At 44.9% G+C, this 17,526-nt stretch overlaps 1 protein-coding gene across 8 annotated transcripts in view; it reads right to left on the bottom strand.

Moving 5' to 3' along the window:
* RFFL (ring finger and FYVE like domain containing E3 ubiquitin protein ligase) overlaps nt 1–10,814 on the bottom strand; it is a 74,926-nt gene extending 64,112 nt beyond the window's left edge. For 4 of the 8 annotated variants that reach the window (XM_042255413.1, XM_042255419.1, XM_042255415.1 and 1 more), the window contains exon 1: nt 10,406–10,664. In XM_042255413.1, the coding sequence (XP_042111347.1) occupies nt 10,406–10,448 (43 nt within the window). In that variant the 5' untranslated portion in view covers nt 10,449–10,664. Of the gene's footprint in view, nt 1–3,814; nt 9,809–10,029; nt 10,051–10,405 lie in introns of those variants that run through there. The other 4 variants (XM_042255416.1, XM_027975292.2, XM_060394798.1 and 1 more) reach the window with 4 other exon arrangements.
* Between the last annotated feature and the right edge of the window lie 6,712 nt (nt 10,815–17,526).

The raw sequence follows: 17,526 nt of genomic DNA, 5'->3' as shown, positions 1-17,526 counted from the left end.
TCCAAATCAACACTCATTTTTACATTATGGCCACAAACACTAATAACCCTATTTATAAAAGGGTTCTAAAAACCAAGCACTCTGAAGTGCCTCAAAGAAACGGCACACCCTTAAACATTATTTTCAGTCTCCCACCTTTAAGCATCTTTATTAACTGTAAGTCAAGTTACAGGCCAGAAAAGTTGGAAATGCTTTTCTAATATTTAGTCAAAAGAGGTAAATATCCTTTCTGATGTAGGTACCAGATGCAAGGTCTATCAACATATTCTCAAATACATTAAAAATAAGAGTCCTAGGACTCCCCAGGAGGTCCAGTGCTTAAGAATCCTCCTACCACTGCTGGGCATTTGCGTTCAATCCCTGCAGGGAACTAAGATCCCACAAGTCTTGGGGCAACTAAGCCCGCGGGGCCACAACCACTGACGCCTGTTCGCCTAGAGCCTGTGCTTTGCAACAACAGGGGCCTGCACACCAAAACTAGAGTAGCCACAGCTCACCTCAACTAGAGAAAGCCTGCACTCAGCAACAAAGATTCACTGCAGTCAGGAAAAAATAAAAAAAAAAAGGTGTCCTCACCTTTTCTCATCTAGCAGGTCACCAAGTGGTAGAACTCTCCCCAGGTAAGGGAGTTCTTGGTTGCTTCAATTACAGGTAGCCTATCAAGCTCCTGAATATTCGTTGGAAAGATTGATGCTGAAGCTCCAATACTTTGGCCACCTGATGGGAAGAGCCTACTCACTGGAAAAAACCCAGATGCTGGGAAAAATTGAAGGCAAAAGGAGAAAGGGGCGACAGAGGATGAGATGGTTAGCCAGTATCACCAACTCACTGGACATGAATCTGAGCAAACTCCGAGGGATAATGAAGGACAGGGAGGCCTGGTGTTCCACAGACCATGGGGTCTCAAAGAGTCAGACACCACTTAGCGACTGAACAACAACAACATCAAGGTCCTAAGATGTCCTCAGAACTACCTAGAACAATGCTACTCAAAGTGTGCAGTCACACATCATCCACTGAGATCCGTAGTAAGGTAAACACAAAAAATTCATAGTAGGTATACACTGCTGTGCATCCAAGTGTATGACTTCCTGGTAATTCATTTTTGTTGTACTTTATAAAAATATTAGTTGGCGATAGACTGGATAAGCACTTCACAAAGCTGGTCCTTCACCACAGTTTCAGAGGCACTAGCTTTTCACTTATAAAAATGCCGATTGTGTTGTTTATTGTTCTGAAGGAATCAGAGCATTCTTGCCCTATCCTACAGCTTCTGATTTAAGGGCAATTAGAGAAATCAATGTGCTTTCCAGGTGGCGCAGTGGTAAAGAATCTGCTTGCCAAGCAGGAGACTCGGGTTCGATCCCTGGGTTGGGAAGATCCCCTGGAGAAGAAAAGGGCAACTCACTCCAGTATTCTTGCCTGAGAAATCCCATGGATAGAGGAGCCAGGCGGGCTACAGTCCATGGGGTTGCAGAGTCAGACAAACAGGACTGGCCATGAACACACTAGTGAGGAGAAACCAATAAGGAGATACACCCTGGTGTAATCTCATGGAAACAGTATCCGCTTAGACTCAACAGACCTCATTGCTGGTCTGCAAGGTCCAATTAACTTGGAGACTCTGGGTGAACTGGAGATTTTTTTTTTTACTTCCCTATGCCTTGAATTCCTCCTCTGCAGAATTTTTAAAGGCAACCCCCTAATATCAGCATTTCTCAACATTGTTCATTTTTTTAAATGTGTGGTTCCTTCTGACAGCAACACTGTTTTCAAGTGTGGTCTGCAGATAAGCTACATCAGAATCCCCAGCTTCATTCCCAAATTCCCAGATTCTATAGCTGTGGGCTAGCAACCAGGAAAGAGCAGTTTTTATAAGGACCCGACGGCAGTTTTTATAAGGACCCAGGAGACTCTGATACTTAAAAACTCTGCTCTACTGCAATAATAATCTAATGCCTCTAAGAATTTTTTTAAAAAAGGTCACGATTTGAGTGAAATCCCAGATAAATTACTTTAGGTAAAAAGTATTTTTTAAATCAGTATATTAAAACTTACAGAAAGCGGACTTCCCTGGTGGCTCAGGGGTGAAGAAGCCACCTGCCAATGCAGAAGACACGGGTTCCAGCCCTGATCCAGGAGAATGCCACATGCCAAGGAGCAACTAAGCCCATGCGCCACAGCTACTGTGCTCTAGAGCCCAGGAACCACAACTACTGAGCCCGTGTGCCCCAACTACTGCAGTCTTTGCACCCTAGGGCCTGTGCTCCGCAACAGGGGAGGCCACTGCAATGAGAAGCCCCTGCAACCCCGCTAGACAGTGGCCCCCACTCGCAGCAACTCGCAGCCCGTGCAGTAATGAAGACCCAGCACAGTCAAAATTAAAAAAACAAAAAACTTACAGAAAGCATATTTTAACGTGCTTTTATAATATCAGTAATACGTAACAACAAATTTCAACTTTTCCCCATTAAGGGGAAAAAAAATGCTGTTTGGTTGGGAAGACCAAATGTATATTAAAATACACGTAAACATTTACAGGCTATGGTATCAAGATCTGCTTTCTTGACATGATACTCAGAACTCTCAAATTTTGTACCAGTCCCCTTCCAAACAAAACTAGTAACTTATTTTTATGTCCGTGCTGTTTCTGAAAACCCGAGAAGAGAGATTTCAGGGAGCTATTTCTGAGCATTTCCACAAATAACAGTGCAGGTGTGGATAGTTGGTATCTCAAAAACCAAATTAGATGTAAATGTCAAGATATTTTCATTTTTAATATTAGTTTTGGTAGTACAGGAGACATGGTGATGTGCTGTACAGAAAAGTTTATTCAGATAAATAAAATTTAGGAATCTGATGACGAGCATCTGGGGGTGAAGCTGCAGTGTCTGCTGCTGCTGCTAAGTCGCTTCAGTCGTATCCAACTCTGTGCGACCCCATAGATGGCAGCCCACCAGGCTGCCCCATCCCTGGGATTCTCCAGGCAAGAATACTGGAGTGGGTTGCCATTTCCTTCTCCAATGCACAAAAGTGAAAAGTGAAAGTGAAGTCACTCAGTCATGTCCGACTCTTAGTGACCCCATGGACTGCAGCCTACCAGGCTCCTCCGTCCATGGGATTTTCCAGGCAAGAGTACTGGAGCCGGGTGCCATTGCCTTCTCTGGCAGAAGTGTCTAATACCCCACTAACTGGCTGGTTCACATCACTATTCCTCAAGCTGCCAGTCTGCATCTCTGTCACCAGTCCAGGCAGTTGGGAAACACTGAACTAGATCAGTGGGCGTGGGAGTGATGACTCCATATGGTGAGGGAGGTAGGGAGGGTGGCCGTGCCCTTGTCAAGCCCTCCCCACCCGCTCTGCAGCAAACACTGGCCAAGGTAAACTTCAGATGTGACACAGGATGACTGCAGGTTTTTCCATCAGTATAGGACAAAATGGCCAAGAATGGCACCTAAATCTAACCACGCGCAAGAGGTAGAGAGGCAGACAGAAGTGAGAGAAGGAGGCCCAAGAATTCTCCTCGTCCCTCAGTTATTCCTTCCCACCCCACGCCCCCAGCACAAAATTTTAACCCCTAACTGCTCCTCTGCATTTCCATAAAGTCCAAACTGCCCAAACCACAGCTGCTGGTCTGCAAAAATCATTCCCAAGGCAATTCCACCCCCTTCCTGAGGGACATTCTTGACTGAAGATTCCTCAAACTGGCTGAATAAAGCTGCGCCCACTCTCTCCAAAGCCCTGGAAAACACTCCACCCTCTTTCCCCAAATCAGAACACTCCTTTCATCCAGCATTTTCAAATAAAGGCTCACCCTCTAGTGGATCTTCTTCCACGCCTTGAAGATAATTCAGCATGATCAAGAGGGGGTGTAATTCACTGGCTACGGAACCACTGACTCAAGACCCAGGAAAAGGTTGGAAGACAACATAAGATGAGGTCTGGTTATTTCTCAAGCAGATATCTTAATCAGGAAGAAAGTTGTTTGGTTTTTTTTTAAGAGGGGAGGGGGAGGTGGAATTCACAGAAATTGCTGGAGGGACAAGAAGCTTTCTTATTGCATAAAATATACTGATTCATATGCCTTATCAGGACTAAGACTGGAAAGATTTTTCAAAGTAAATGAATAGGGGAAAACAAGAAAAAGCCAGGATGGCAGAGGAGGCTGCTCCATTTCCTTAAGAAAAGCTTTTCTTCTAAGTCTTTTAACATAATCCAGCAGTTGCAAACAAACAATGGTGCTGATTACTAACTAATTACATTTAACCACTGGGGGTGGGGGCGGGGGCGGGGGCAGCAGAGCCTCCAGTAGGCCTAACTTCCTGTAAATTTCAGGATGACTAGGCAGTATTTCATCAAAGTGGATCAAGACAGTTAAAATGTTTCAGCAAATCAATCTGGCTCCAAGTAGTTCAAATGGGGTGGGCTTCCCCTACCCTGAGAACTGGCCTGGTGGAAACAAACGGTTGTCCTAGGAGACCCGACCATTGGATGCACGCTCAGTTGCTCAGCCCTGTTCCTCTCTTTGCGACCCTATGGACTGTAGCCTGCCAGGCTCTCTGTCCATGACCACTCAGTCCACAACCCAGAGATAATGAAACCGTGTTCCTACATGCCGTTCTAGAAAAACCATGTGAAGGTCAAACTAGGAGATGTAGGCTTAATCTGTAGCACTAGAGAAGAGGCAGCTTTTAAAAGTCAAGTAACACCAGCTCAAAAAAATTCTGTAAAGTTCAAATTCAGCACATGCGTGCTGAAAGCGGCTGAGAGAGCCAAAAGATTTTGCTTATCTTTTTACAGGAGAGGACAATGGAGAAATTACCAGACCAACGTCACTTTCCCTTCAGAAAAAAAAAAAAGTTAGCAGGCTTAACCGAGATAAAAACCTTCATAGGTCATAACTCCATGAAATCAGCAGCCTAGGGAGAATCTCTCCAAGAACGCTGTAGGAAATTAAGTGCGGATTAGCCTAATTAAATGTAAAGTCTCCTTGAGAGAGACTTCTGCTCCTGAAGACTACAGCCATCTCCGTGAAACGCATCACAGAAAAAAATTGTGAAGAGGATTTGCCAGGCATCACAGCCTTTTCACTTTCACATCAGGTCTGCACACGCTATGATCTAAAAAGAACAGAGTGGTGATTTGCGGAGAGAATTAAGTAATACAGCTTATCAGAGAAAACCACTCCATTCTCTAGTCTTCGCAAAAGTTCACATGCTCATGTAATATACTGTAACTGTAATATACTTAGGGGTTTCCAAAAATTACACACATTTCCTCAAAAGAGATATAGGAAAAAATAGAATCACGGGGTAAAGGCCAAACATTGTCTCTTCTGAATGCCTGAATAGCCAATTATGGGTCTTAATACATTAATTCTAAGAAAGAAAAAGAGACTATTACAGGAATGTTGAGTAAGACATCTTCAAAACTGTACCCTCGGGCCTAAGTCCATTGGACTCACAGTAAAATCACCCCCTCAAAAAAGCAGTTTTATGCAAAATTTTGTATTTTAATTTCCCAGCTGCCAAGAGAAATATATAAGGAGCAGAAATTAAACTAATTATGTCAGCAGCACAGTGAACAAAACCTTAATTGTATTACACACAAGTTAGACACTGCCGAACAACACAAAGGCACGTAAGGGCAGAAACTTCTTTAGAATATAAATGGTTCCCAATCAATATGACAAAAATTAGTCTGTCTGGGCAATAAGCAGATTCACACGTGGAAAAATCCACCCAACATCCTAATTCAATATTAAAAAAATGAACGTAGAGTATAAGAAACAAATCTCCAAAATGGCTTAAAATCACTTGGTCATTGACATATATTAGATCATTAATAGGTCCTTTAAGCCAATATTGTACTTATCAGCTTTTTTAACCTCCTGCCCACAAAAGATCCTATTCATTTAGCTGGGTGGACAGGTGTTAGCAACCAGCAACCTTTTTTAGCCTCAGAGTTCCAGTGGCCTGATCTGTGATTACTGTGGCCATGATTGGCAAGTCGAAAGGAAAGGCAGTTTAAAAAGGGGGAAAAGGAGGAGAGAGGGAAAGACGGAAAAAACCAAAAAGGGAAGGGGGAGAGGAAGATGAGAAAAGAAAGGGCTGTCAGGTGCTATTTAAAGAACCCCCCTCCCCACCCAAGCCTGGGAGCCTGAGTTGAGCTCTCAGGCTACGGCCCAGACACTGGAGGCAGAATTTGGATAATGTCATGCATTTATTCCCGCAGTCATTCTGGATATATGCCTACACTCCGCTCGTTCTAAGAAAAAAATTTTTTTCAAGTATCTGTGACTCATTCCTCTTTACCATATTCTCTCCTTCTTGAGTCCTCACTCTTTCATACGTTTTCTAAAAGAGCTGACAGAGTAGATATTCCTGGAAGGAGACGGGGGAAGGCTGGATTTCGAAAGATATCTGAAGCCTACAGAATAAAAATCCCCTGAGAAGAGAACGTTCATTGAGCTCCATACAATGTACAAAGAAGAGATTTGCTCTCTCTTCATCCACTGATCAATGCCACCAGATATTATTTTCATCTGGCAGATGAAGAAAAGGAAGCCCACAGAGGCTGAGTGACGTGTCTAAAGCACCCGCGGGTTTGATCCCTGGGTTGGGAAGATCCCCTGGAGAAGGAAATAGCAACCCACTCTAGTATTCCTGCCTGGCAAATCCCATGGACACAGGAGCCTGGTGGGCTGCAGTCCATGGGGTCACAAAGAGTCAGACACAATTTAGGAACTAAACAACAACAAAAGAAGCCCAGCCAGGAGGTGGAGGATTTGGGGCTCAAAGCCAGGTTTGTCTCTTTTCTAAACTTACATTTCCCCCAAATTTAATTCCCTAACATATTAAGTGCCACATTCTGCTTTAACTCAGAGGGCTCTGGATTTCACCTTTTCTTCCTTCCATGAACTCGGCAAAGGACCTGTGACTAAATTTTATTGCCTATTAAGCATCCATCATATCCAATAAGCGCTTCAGTTAATGTAGAAATGAAACATCTGGCAAACTGGCTATATTTTAAAATCTTACATACAGAGGCTGACCAGGCAGCTCTCCTATGCAACACTGGTCAGAACTAGATTTGACTACCCGTTCAGTCCTCCAGTGGTTTCCACATTATCATTCATTTGTCCACTCAGGAAATACAGGAAGCTACTCTCACCAACCCTCCCTCATGACTCCTGACAGATAATACGGCAGACAGGGCCCCTCTGGAAAGTAATTTACATAAAAGTTATAAAAGCTCTTTGTTATCTGTCATGACTCAGAAATGGACTATTCTAGCAAATCAAACATCCTGAATAACATAATGACGCTTTTAAAGGGACTACCAATTTATAAAGACTTTCAAAGCGATGCAACACTGGTTCCTAAACCCGGTTGCAGATCAGAATCACTCGGGGAGTTTTTTGTAAGTAGCTGCCCAGAGTGGCTTTTAAAATACAGATTCTCAAAAAAAAAAAAACAGATTCTCGGTCATCACTTATCCACTCAAAACAAAAACAAAAAAACACTTCAGGAAGTGGAGCTGGGAAATCTGTATTTTTAAAGAACCCCTCAGTGACAAAACCGCTTTGTAGCGAATCTTTCAAGGAGTGGCTGGCTTTGGGAACTCCTTGTAATAAAACTCACTTTTTAGTTAAAAAGGCTAAAGCTACACTGAATACAATGTGACCTTCTTTTGATGATTTGGGAGATCTTGGGTTTTCCCGTGCCTCTGGATCATCATTCACTAGTCACTGTACTGGCAAAACCAGAATAGAAGAAAAGGTTAAGAATAATCATACTGGTAAAAAGCTGGAAAAACCAGATTTTGTTTTCCTATTAGATTTTTAAAGAGCTGATTATCCCCAGAGGAAACTCAAGATTTTTATGCTTGCCTTGAAAAAGGAATATGTTTAAAAACAGGTAGATTCTCTTAACCAACCGCTCCAATTCTGAACGTTAATGGGCCCAAATGCATTAAACATGTGGAACAGTCACCCTGAACTAGAGAAAGCAGAGAAACTTCATGACAGTCTTAACAAAGATAAAGGAGGATAATGGGTTTAAGCTAAGAATGGCATCATGAGGATTAGATAAAACCACTGTCCTGACCACAGCAGATAAATCCTGGAAACTGGGAGAGCTAAAGTCTTTCAACACGTAAGGCCAATGATTCTAAACCATCTAGGACGGCTTTCATGTAAGATACAATAGGATACTCTATTAAGAGCCCAACAGGTTTTAGGGGTTTAAAACTCCAAGTAATATAAACTCACAAAACAAGAAAGGGGCCACACCATCTCCCTACTGAAGGAATGGGAATTTGTGATTGCCTAGAAAAAGACTGTCCTTCAGAGTGCCAGAATCTTTCTTACAGAAACACAAGTCACACCTACCAATAATCAGTAACCAAACAAAAATAACCAGTAACCACTACCAAACAATAATGAGGAAGCTCACACCTCGAGGCTTCAGCAACAGCAATTTAAACTATGCATTCTCCTTAAACTCTAAATTATAACTCAATTCTGTATTGCAGAGGTTATGAGATTTTAAGGTGCAGAGGTTAAATCTTTCCTCTCAAAACATAAACCTATAGCCAGTACAAGTTTCATACAAAAGTCTCTAATCTTTTAAAACAACAGCAGTATTTATTAAAGGTTCTAAGAATTAAAAATTGAGGTGGAATTAGTTTCCTTAACACTCCTTGGGTTTACGAGGGTGTTTTCAGAAAGTTCTAGGCACAACACATTTTGTGTACTAAACATCACAATGGACAGGTAATTAGGGAAGAAACTGTACCCGTTCTTTGTTATTGCTGCTGTTTGTCTTTTTAAATGTTGGTCACTGAAAATGGTTTTTCCACTGCTGTCTTAAGATAGTGCTAAGCAGAGTGGTATCAACTGGCTTAGTCATGATAAAATTTTGAAAACAAATTAATTTCTAATCTTTTTGAGAACAGCTCTCTTTTTGTGTATGCTATTTCAGCAATGGGTTAAATTAAGTCAATTTCAAAGATTTACAATCCCTGACCCCAAGGTAAACAGTCTGGATAACAGCTGTCTCCCTGATCAATATGGAAGTTTCTAGTGGGCTGATCTTCCTAAACAGACATTAAAATGTGTGTGTGTGTCCAAGATTACATGGAAACCTTCTTCATGCACAATCAAGTTATTACAGTTAGGCTTTGCCACATCAAACTGTAATTGTCATACCCAATTTTCAAACTTAAGAAAATAACACCTCTAAATAAACTGTAATTTATGACTTGTACTCTGAAATCCGGAATTATCAGGAAATACGCTATAGAGTTTCAGAAATGCTTGCCATCATCTATTTCCTTGAATGTGAGGCAAAACAATCAAGAAAAAAGGATAAAGAAGTCGTCAAACCTGAAATCCCCTGAACTAGCTCCCAACCCTAGAATTCCAAACAAACTCGGCCAGCACCGTGTCCCCTGCCTGCTTCCATTCCTAGAAAAATGTGCCCGTCAGTGGACAACCTTGGCCACACTATCTTGAACCGTCACTGAGAAAACAACTACTCCCCACACAGTTGCAGCCAACAGGGGGTGACAGGAGGTGTCTGCCCTCCAAACCATGTGTAAAACGGAATGGGCAAGAAACTTACTTTCTTAGAAGGCCACATAACACCTGGGGATGTTTGTTCCTTAATTTCTGGTGGCCTTTAGCCAGGGAGCAAAGTGACAGTTGTGGGTGAAGCCCTCTATCAGAGCTAACAGTTATTCTTCCCTGGGGTAGACGGGGAGGAGCATAGTGCACTCTTCCTTGATTACACAGGCAGTTTTTCCCCTAGAACAAGTGACAGGCCAACAGAAAGGAAAAAGTACACTGTTGTTTCTATCTTCAGCCAGCCTGACATCAAGCTCTGAGCAGACAGAAGCCTGCGAGGCTGTGGCTCCCCGGGGCCAGCACTCTTCCCCATGTCTGGTCAAATGTCTCGTGGGCAACCCAGCTGAAGAGGCCCCACCGTTCCTCTCTGTCTTGGCCACTGGCGGCCTCATACAGGTTACCTCAGGGGAACAGAAGCCAACTTCCACCAGTGGCCCCTAGGTGGGGAGGGGGGCACGTGGGTGGGAGAAGCATATCCCCAAACTTCTCCATCGAGCCTCCGAACTCCAGCCTCCACCTTCTTCCGAGAAGCCCGCGGGGCTCCTGCCCTGGAAAGTAGGGTCAGGCTAGCTGCTGAACGCAGGCCGCCGCGCGCACCTGCCTCAGTTTCCTCTGCTTCAAAAGCCGCATCTTTCCCCCCAACCCCCACAAGTCAACTGAACCTCCCGATCGGGGAGGGCGTTTGGAAATATATGATAACACACGTCTCCCGTTAGTGCCCCCACAGGTGAAGTGCTTCCGTGAGGGGCACTTTTTAATGGGACAGGTGCGGGCTACCTTGAATGCGCAGACTTTTCAGCGACGGAGGGCTTCCCCTCATTCCCTGTGGGCAGCGAGCGTCTCAGGCCGCGCCCCGCACAGAGGAGGCGCCCCCGCCCCCACCCAGGACCACAGCCTGGCGAGACCCCGAGGCCGAGCAGCGCTCCCCGACTCCGGACTCCCCCAGAAGCCCAGCCTAGGCCGGGCGCCCCGCGGACGCCAGCGCGGGCGCCGCTGCCTCCTCACCTGTCGCGGCCGCCTGCCCGGCCCCGCACCTGGGAGGGGAAGGGGAGGGGAGGGGAGGGGCCGGATCCGGGCCGCGGGCGCCTCAGGCAGGGGCGCTGCGGGCTGCGCCGCGGCGGCGTCTCTGGGGCTGAGGGGCGCCGGGGGGCGGTCGCCACATCCTCGCGGGCGGCCCCAGGAAGTTGGCCCCCCCCGCCGCCCCTCAGCCATCCCCAGCCGCCGGGGCCGGTCGCTCCCGCCCCTCGCGCAGGCCCCGCCCCTCGCGCAGGCCCCGCCCCCGGAGCGGCCCCGCCCCCTCGGGAGCGCGCCGCCGCCTCTCCTGCCGCGCCCGAGCCACCATAGAGAGGCGAGAGGCGCGGGGCAGACCAGAGGGCGGCCTCCGCGCGCGCGCGCGCGCCCCCTGGCGGAGCCCCGGGCCGCGGGCGGCCGACCCCGGCCCAGGAGCCTAAGCGCATGTGTGTGGCGACGCTACTCCGCTGTCGGGGCATCTGCTGCTTCCAAGTCGACGCGGGTCACCGCACTCTGCGCGGGGAGCTGAAGGGTCCAAACCGTGGTCCAGCTTCGAGAGCCTAAGCCCTGTAACATCTCAGAACTCGTTTCAAAAGAAAATTTTAAAAGTTGCCTCACTTCCATATCCCATTGTTCCTCACCACAACGGCTATCAGCAGGTGATGGCTCCCCCAAGCTACAATGAAAGAAACCCAGGCCCATCGAGGTTCGCTATCTAATTCAAGGTCGCATGGTTGGGAGGTATTAGAAGCCAGGTCTGAAGGACATCAAAACCCGTGTTTGTCCCATGCACTCTATGGCACCTCCCTCTCAAGCATTTCCCAGTCTAAGGGCAAAGAGTTAGCTAATTTCACCTTAAGAAAGTGAGGAAACTCCTCAGAGGGAGGCCCTGGTAGAATGAAGACTCTGTAGGGAGGAACCCACCCCAGCCGTTCATCATCAGCTGGGTACCTTTCAGCAGGTACTTAACATTTCTGAACTCTCCTTGCCTCATCCCTGAAGAAATTGGTACTGTTGGTGTGAGGCAGGTTGTTATGAGGATTAAATAAACCAATACATATATTCAGAAGTGCTTAGCAAACTATTAAGGGGGCTTCCCTGGTGGCTTGGTGGTAAAGAATTTTGCCTGCCAATGCAGGTTGGTGAGTTCCATTCTCGGGTCTGGAAGATCCCCTGGAGAAGGAAATGGCAGCCCACTCCAGTATTCTTGCCTGGATAATCCCGTGGACAGAGGAGACTGGTGGGCTACAGTCTGTGGGGTCGCAAAGCACAACTGAACAGTTGAGCATACACACAGTAAACCATTAATACAAAGCACTAGAGTTGCACGGAGAATTGTTACCCAAGGTGGACTAATTTTCTTATGCCTAAGTTTCCTATGGAGACCTCTCAGGGTTGTCCTAAACAATTTGTATTTTAACATAAGTAATATCACAAAGAAAACTAGAGTAAAATGATATCATTTATACATGCAGACTCTGTCACTTTACAAGTATTATTTCCAGTTTTTACAACCCAGCAGACTGAGTACTATTATTCCCACGTTTGTTTTTTTTTTTTCAATATTTGTTTATTTGGCCGCAACGGGTCTTAGTTGTGGCATGTAAACTCTATAAATTGTGCAGCATGTGGGATCTAGTTTCTTGACCAAGGATCGAACCCCAATTCCCTGTACTGGAAGTGAAGAGTCCTAGTCACTGGGCCATCAGGGAAGTCCGTCAGTCAGTTCAGCTCAGTTGCTCAGTCATATCCGACTCTGTGACCCCATGAACCGCAGCACGGCAGGCCTCCCTGTCCATCACCACCTCCCGAGCTTACCCAAACCCATGTCCATCGAGTCGGTGATGCCATCTAACCATCTCATCCTCTGTCGTCCCCTTCTTCTCAATCTTTTCCAGCATCAGGGTCTTTTCGAACAAGTCTGCATCAGGTGGCCAAAGTATTGGAGTTTTAGCTTCAACATCAGTCCTTCCAATGAACACCTAGGACTGATCTCCTTTAAGATGGACTGGTTGGATCTCCTTGCAGTCCAAGGGACTCTCAAGAGTCTTCTCCAACACCACAGTTCAAAAGCATCAATTCTTCAGCGCATCAATTCTTCAGCGCTCAGTCTTCTTTATAGTCCAACTCTCACATCCATACATAACCACTGGAAAAACCATAGCCTTGACTAGACAGATCTTTGTTGACAAAGTAATGTCTCTGCTTTTTAATATGCTGTCTAGGTTGGTCATAACTTTTCTTCCAAGGAGTAAGCATCTTTTAATTTCATGGCTGCAGTCACCATCTACAGCAATCTTGGAGCCCAGAAAAATAAAGTCAGCCACTGCTTCCACTGTTTCCTCATCTGTTTGCCATGAAGTGATGGGACTGGATGCCATGATCTTAGTTGTCTGAATGTTGAGCTTTAAGCCAACTTTTTTACTCTCCTCTTTCACTTTCACCAAGAGGCTCTTTAGTTCCTCTTCACTTTCTGCCATAAGGGTGTTGTCATCTGCATGTTTGAGGTTATTGATATTTCTACCAGCAATCTTGATTCCAGCTTGTGCTTCCTCCAGCCCAGCTCAGTCTTAGTCAGTGTTTCTCCTGATATACTCTGTATATAAGTTAAATAAGCAGGGTGACAATATACAGCCTTGAGGTACTCCTTTTCCTAGTTGGAACCAGTCTGTTGTTCCATGTCCAGTTCTAACTGTTGCTTCCTAACCTGCATACAGATTTCTCAAGAGCAAGGTCAGGTGGTCTGGTATCCCCATCTCTCTCAGAATTTTCCAGTTTGTTGTGATCCACACAGTCAAAGGCTTTGGCATAGTCAATAAAGCAGAGATAGATGTTTTTCTGGAACTCTCTTGCTTTTTTGATGATCCAGCAGATGTTGGCAATTTGATCTCTGGTTCCTCCACCTTTTCTAAAATCAGCTTGAACATCTGGAAGTTCATGGTTCACGTATTGCTGAAGCCTGGCTTGGAGAATTTTAAGCATTACTTTACTAGAGTGTGAAGTGAAGTGAAGTTGCTCAGTCGTGTCTGATTCTTTGCAACCCCATGGACTGTAGCCTACCAGGCTCCTCAGTCCACGGAATTTTGCATGTGAGATGAGTGCAATTGTGCGGTAGTTTGAGCATTCTTTGGCATTGCCTTTCTTTGGGATTGGAATGAAAACTGACCTTTTCCAGTCCTGTGGCCACTGCTGAGTTTTCCAAATTTGCTGGCATATTGAGTGCAGCACTTTCATAGCATCATCTTTCAGGATTTGAAATAGCTCAACTGGAATCCCATCACCTCCACTAGCTTTGTTCGTAATGATGCTTCCTAAGGTCTACTTGACTTCACATTCCAGGATGTCCGGCTCTAGGTGAGTGATCACACCATCATGATTATCTGAGTCCTGAAGATCTTTTTTGTACAGTTCTTCTGTGTATTCTTGCCACCTCTTTTTAATATCTTCTGCTTCTGTTAGGTCCCTATCATTTCTGTCCTTTATTGAGCCCAACTTTGCATGAAATGTTTCCTTGGTATCTCTAATTTTCTTGAAGAGATCTCTAGTCTTTCCCATTCTATTGTTTTCCCTATTTCTTTGCATTGATCGCTGAGGAAGGCTTTCTTATCTCTCCTTGCTATTCTTTGGAACTCTGCATTCAAATGGGTATATCTTTCCTTTTCTCCTTTGCTTTTTGCTTCCCTTCTTTTCACAGCTATTTGTAAGGTCTCCTCAGACAGCCATTTTGCTTTTTTGCATTTCTTTTTCTTGGGGATGGTCTTGATTCCTGTCTCCTGTACAATGTCACGAACCTATTCCCATGTTATTAATGAAGATCTTCCTTTTAAGAAATTTACCCAAAGCCACACAGTTAGCAAAAGGCCAAACTGGAATTTGAAACCAGGTCTTTCCACCACCAGGAACACATGGAAAGACTGGCCTGCTAGCGGCCTCCAGCACCTGAATTAACTGTGCCCATCTTTTTCCTGTCTGGCTATTTTGCTCACTTTCCCTGATGCACTGCCTTGTTCCCTCTGCTTCTCCCCAGGGGTTTAGCTTCCTCTAGCAAAGGCATTTATTGTCTCCTCTTTCCCCTTCTCTGCCTCTTTTTCTCTTTAGATGCCATCCTCTCTTATTTCTGAAAGGGCTTTGTGACCCATGATTAAGGCACGTCTATTCCCCACCCAAACTCTCCTTCTCTTGATGTTATTATCATAGAAAGTTAATAGGTCCAGAACAAGGATGGGGTGAGACCCAGAGATGTCTTTTTGTAAGCTTAGTTTTTAAGCTTAAGTGCACAGTTTCGAAAGGGAGTGCACTTAAGCCACTGATGGGCCTGATAATTGGAGTCAGAACTCATGACATCCTATGGAAATCATTTTTTCTGGGCCCTCTGGTCTGTATTACAGATAAATCATTGAAATGCTGCTAACTAATATGCGTGTCGCTAAAGCAAGGAGAGGCTCAGAGCTGCATTTACCCACACACCTCCTTTCTCCACCTTTCATATTATCACCATCATTATTTTTCATCTTTATCGTGCCCTTCCACAGAGGTACTCCATAATGTACCCGTTGTGCAAGTAATCTGAAATCCTTTTCAGCAAGCAATAGTATTTAGTAGTAATAAAACACTAATTTGTCTACCAAGTGACATATTTATAGGAGCTGTTTACTTTGACGTATTTTTATTATTTCTACTCATTTGCTAAGTACTTTCCGATACATATTTATGAAGCACGTACCTTTCCCCAAACGGCAATGAAAAAATAAATCATATTATTTCTTGTATTAGCAGCAGAGTGGCTTGTAAGTCCTAGAGCCCTGATTTTTGTTATGTTTGGCAAGAGCTGGAAGAATTAATGGTGATTGAGCACCTACTATGTGCCAGACTCTGCAGCAAGCACTTTACATAAATTATCTGTTTCATTTCCTAAGACATTTACTTTACCAGTGAGGAAAATGTAATTCCTCTGCAACATATATTTTACCAATGAGACAGAGACATTACCTTTTCGAGGTAATTTAGCCAGGAAGAGTCCAGCAGGTTTTGAACCTAGATTTTCTCCTGACTCCAAAATCCCAGAGGAGAAGGACATGGCAACCCACTCCAGGATTCTTGCCTGAAAAATCCCATGGACAGAGGAGCCTGGTGGGCTGTAGTCCATGGGATCACAAGAGTCAGACACGACTTAGTGACTAACCTACCGAATCCCAAATCATCATTCCATTTCATCAGCCCCCTCTCAACTTCTCTTAACCAATAAGTTGTATAAAATATAAAGTATTGCTTTCTGAGAGAGGCTATGTAGATTATCCCAGAATGGAACACTAAAGTCTATCAGTCGATAGACACAGGATGCTAACTCCAGTTTTTCTACTGGAAATTATCCTCTGGCTGAATTCAATTCAGTTCAGTTCAGTTCAGCCGCTCAGTCGTGTCTGACTCTTTGCAACCCCATGAACTGCAGCACACCAGGCCTCCCTGTCCATCACCAACTCCCGGAGTTCACTCAGACTCACGTCCATCGAGTCAGTCCCTAAGAAATCAATGGTAGGGTGTTTGCCAAAACGAAGGGCTGATACAAGAGTTCAACTCAGGACTTCCCTGGTAGTCCAGTGGTTAAAAATCCACCTGCCAACACAGGGGACATGGGCTTGATCCCTGGTCCGGGAAGATCCCACATGCCATGGGGCAACTAAGCCCGTGTGCCACAACTACTGAGCCCACCCTCTAGAGCCCACACGCCACGTGAGAGGCCACCACAATGAGAAACCTGCTCACCACAGCTAGAAACTAGCACCTGCTCGTGGCAGCTAGAGAAACCCATATACAGCAATGAAGACCCAGTACAGCCAAAAATTAAATAAATAAGAGTTTTCAGGGGACAGTGCAAATGTGGGACCCTTGTTCAGACAGTAGTAAGAATTTCTGAATGGCAACAGAAAAGCATTTTTTTAATTAATTTTTATTGGAGTATAGTTGCTTTCCCTGGAGCAGGGCATGGCAACCCACTCCAGTATTCTTGCCTGGAGAAACCCATGGACAGAGGAGCCTGGAGGGATACAGTCCATGGAGTAGCAAAGAGTCAGACACAACTGAAGCCACTTAGCACACATGCATAGCTGCTTTACAATGTTGTGTTTCTACTGATAGTTTCTACTGTATAGCAAAGTGAAGAGCTATACGTATACATATATCCTCTCCTTTTGGGATTTCCTTCCCATTGAGGTCACCACAGAGAATCGGGTCACATTCCCTCTGCTATACAGGAGGTTCTCATTAGTTATCTATTTATACACAGTATCAATAGTGTATATACATCAATTCCAATCTCCCAATTCCTCCTACCCCCGTTTTCCTCCTTCGATATCCATACATCTGTCTCTGCTTGGCAAATATCACCTATACCATTTTTCTAGATTCCAAATGTGTTGATATACAATATCTGTTTTTCTGATTTACTTCACTCCATATGACAGTCTCTAGGTCCATCCATGTCTCTGCAAACGATCCAACTTTGTTCCTTTTTGTGGCAGAGTAATATTCCATTGTATCTATGTACCACGTCTTCTTTAGCAACTCCTCTGTTGATGGACAGCAGAGCTTTAAACTCAGCTCAGGGCTCTGTGCAGCTGCACTGGTCACACTACCATGAAGCCAGCCTTGCCTAGACAGAAGGAAGCCAGTTTCTCCCAGGTATCCTAAGCCTTTCACGGAATATGCAACTGAGGGCCTATGATATGCCTGGGAAAGTATCTGGCATTTGACATAAGCTATATGACCCTAAAGCAATTCTATGCAATAGGCATTATTTTCCCCTATTTCCCAGTGGATGAAACTAAAGGCTTAAAGAGGCTGATTGATCCGATGGCATACAGTAAGTGTCACAGCTAAGACCAAGTTAG

This window comes from Ovis aries, chromosome 11 (assembly GCF_016772045.2).
Source record: "Ovis aries strain OAR_USU_Benz2616 breed Rambouillet chromosome 11, ARS-UI_Ramb_v3.0, whole genome shotgun sequence".
Taxonomy (NCBI): Eukaryota; Metazoa; Chordata; class Mammalia; order Artiodactyla; family Bovidae; genus Ovis; species Ovis aries.
The sequence above is the reverse complement of the archived record's forward strand: the minus strand, read 5'-3'. Positions and strand labels throughout refer to the sequence as shown.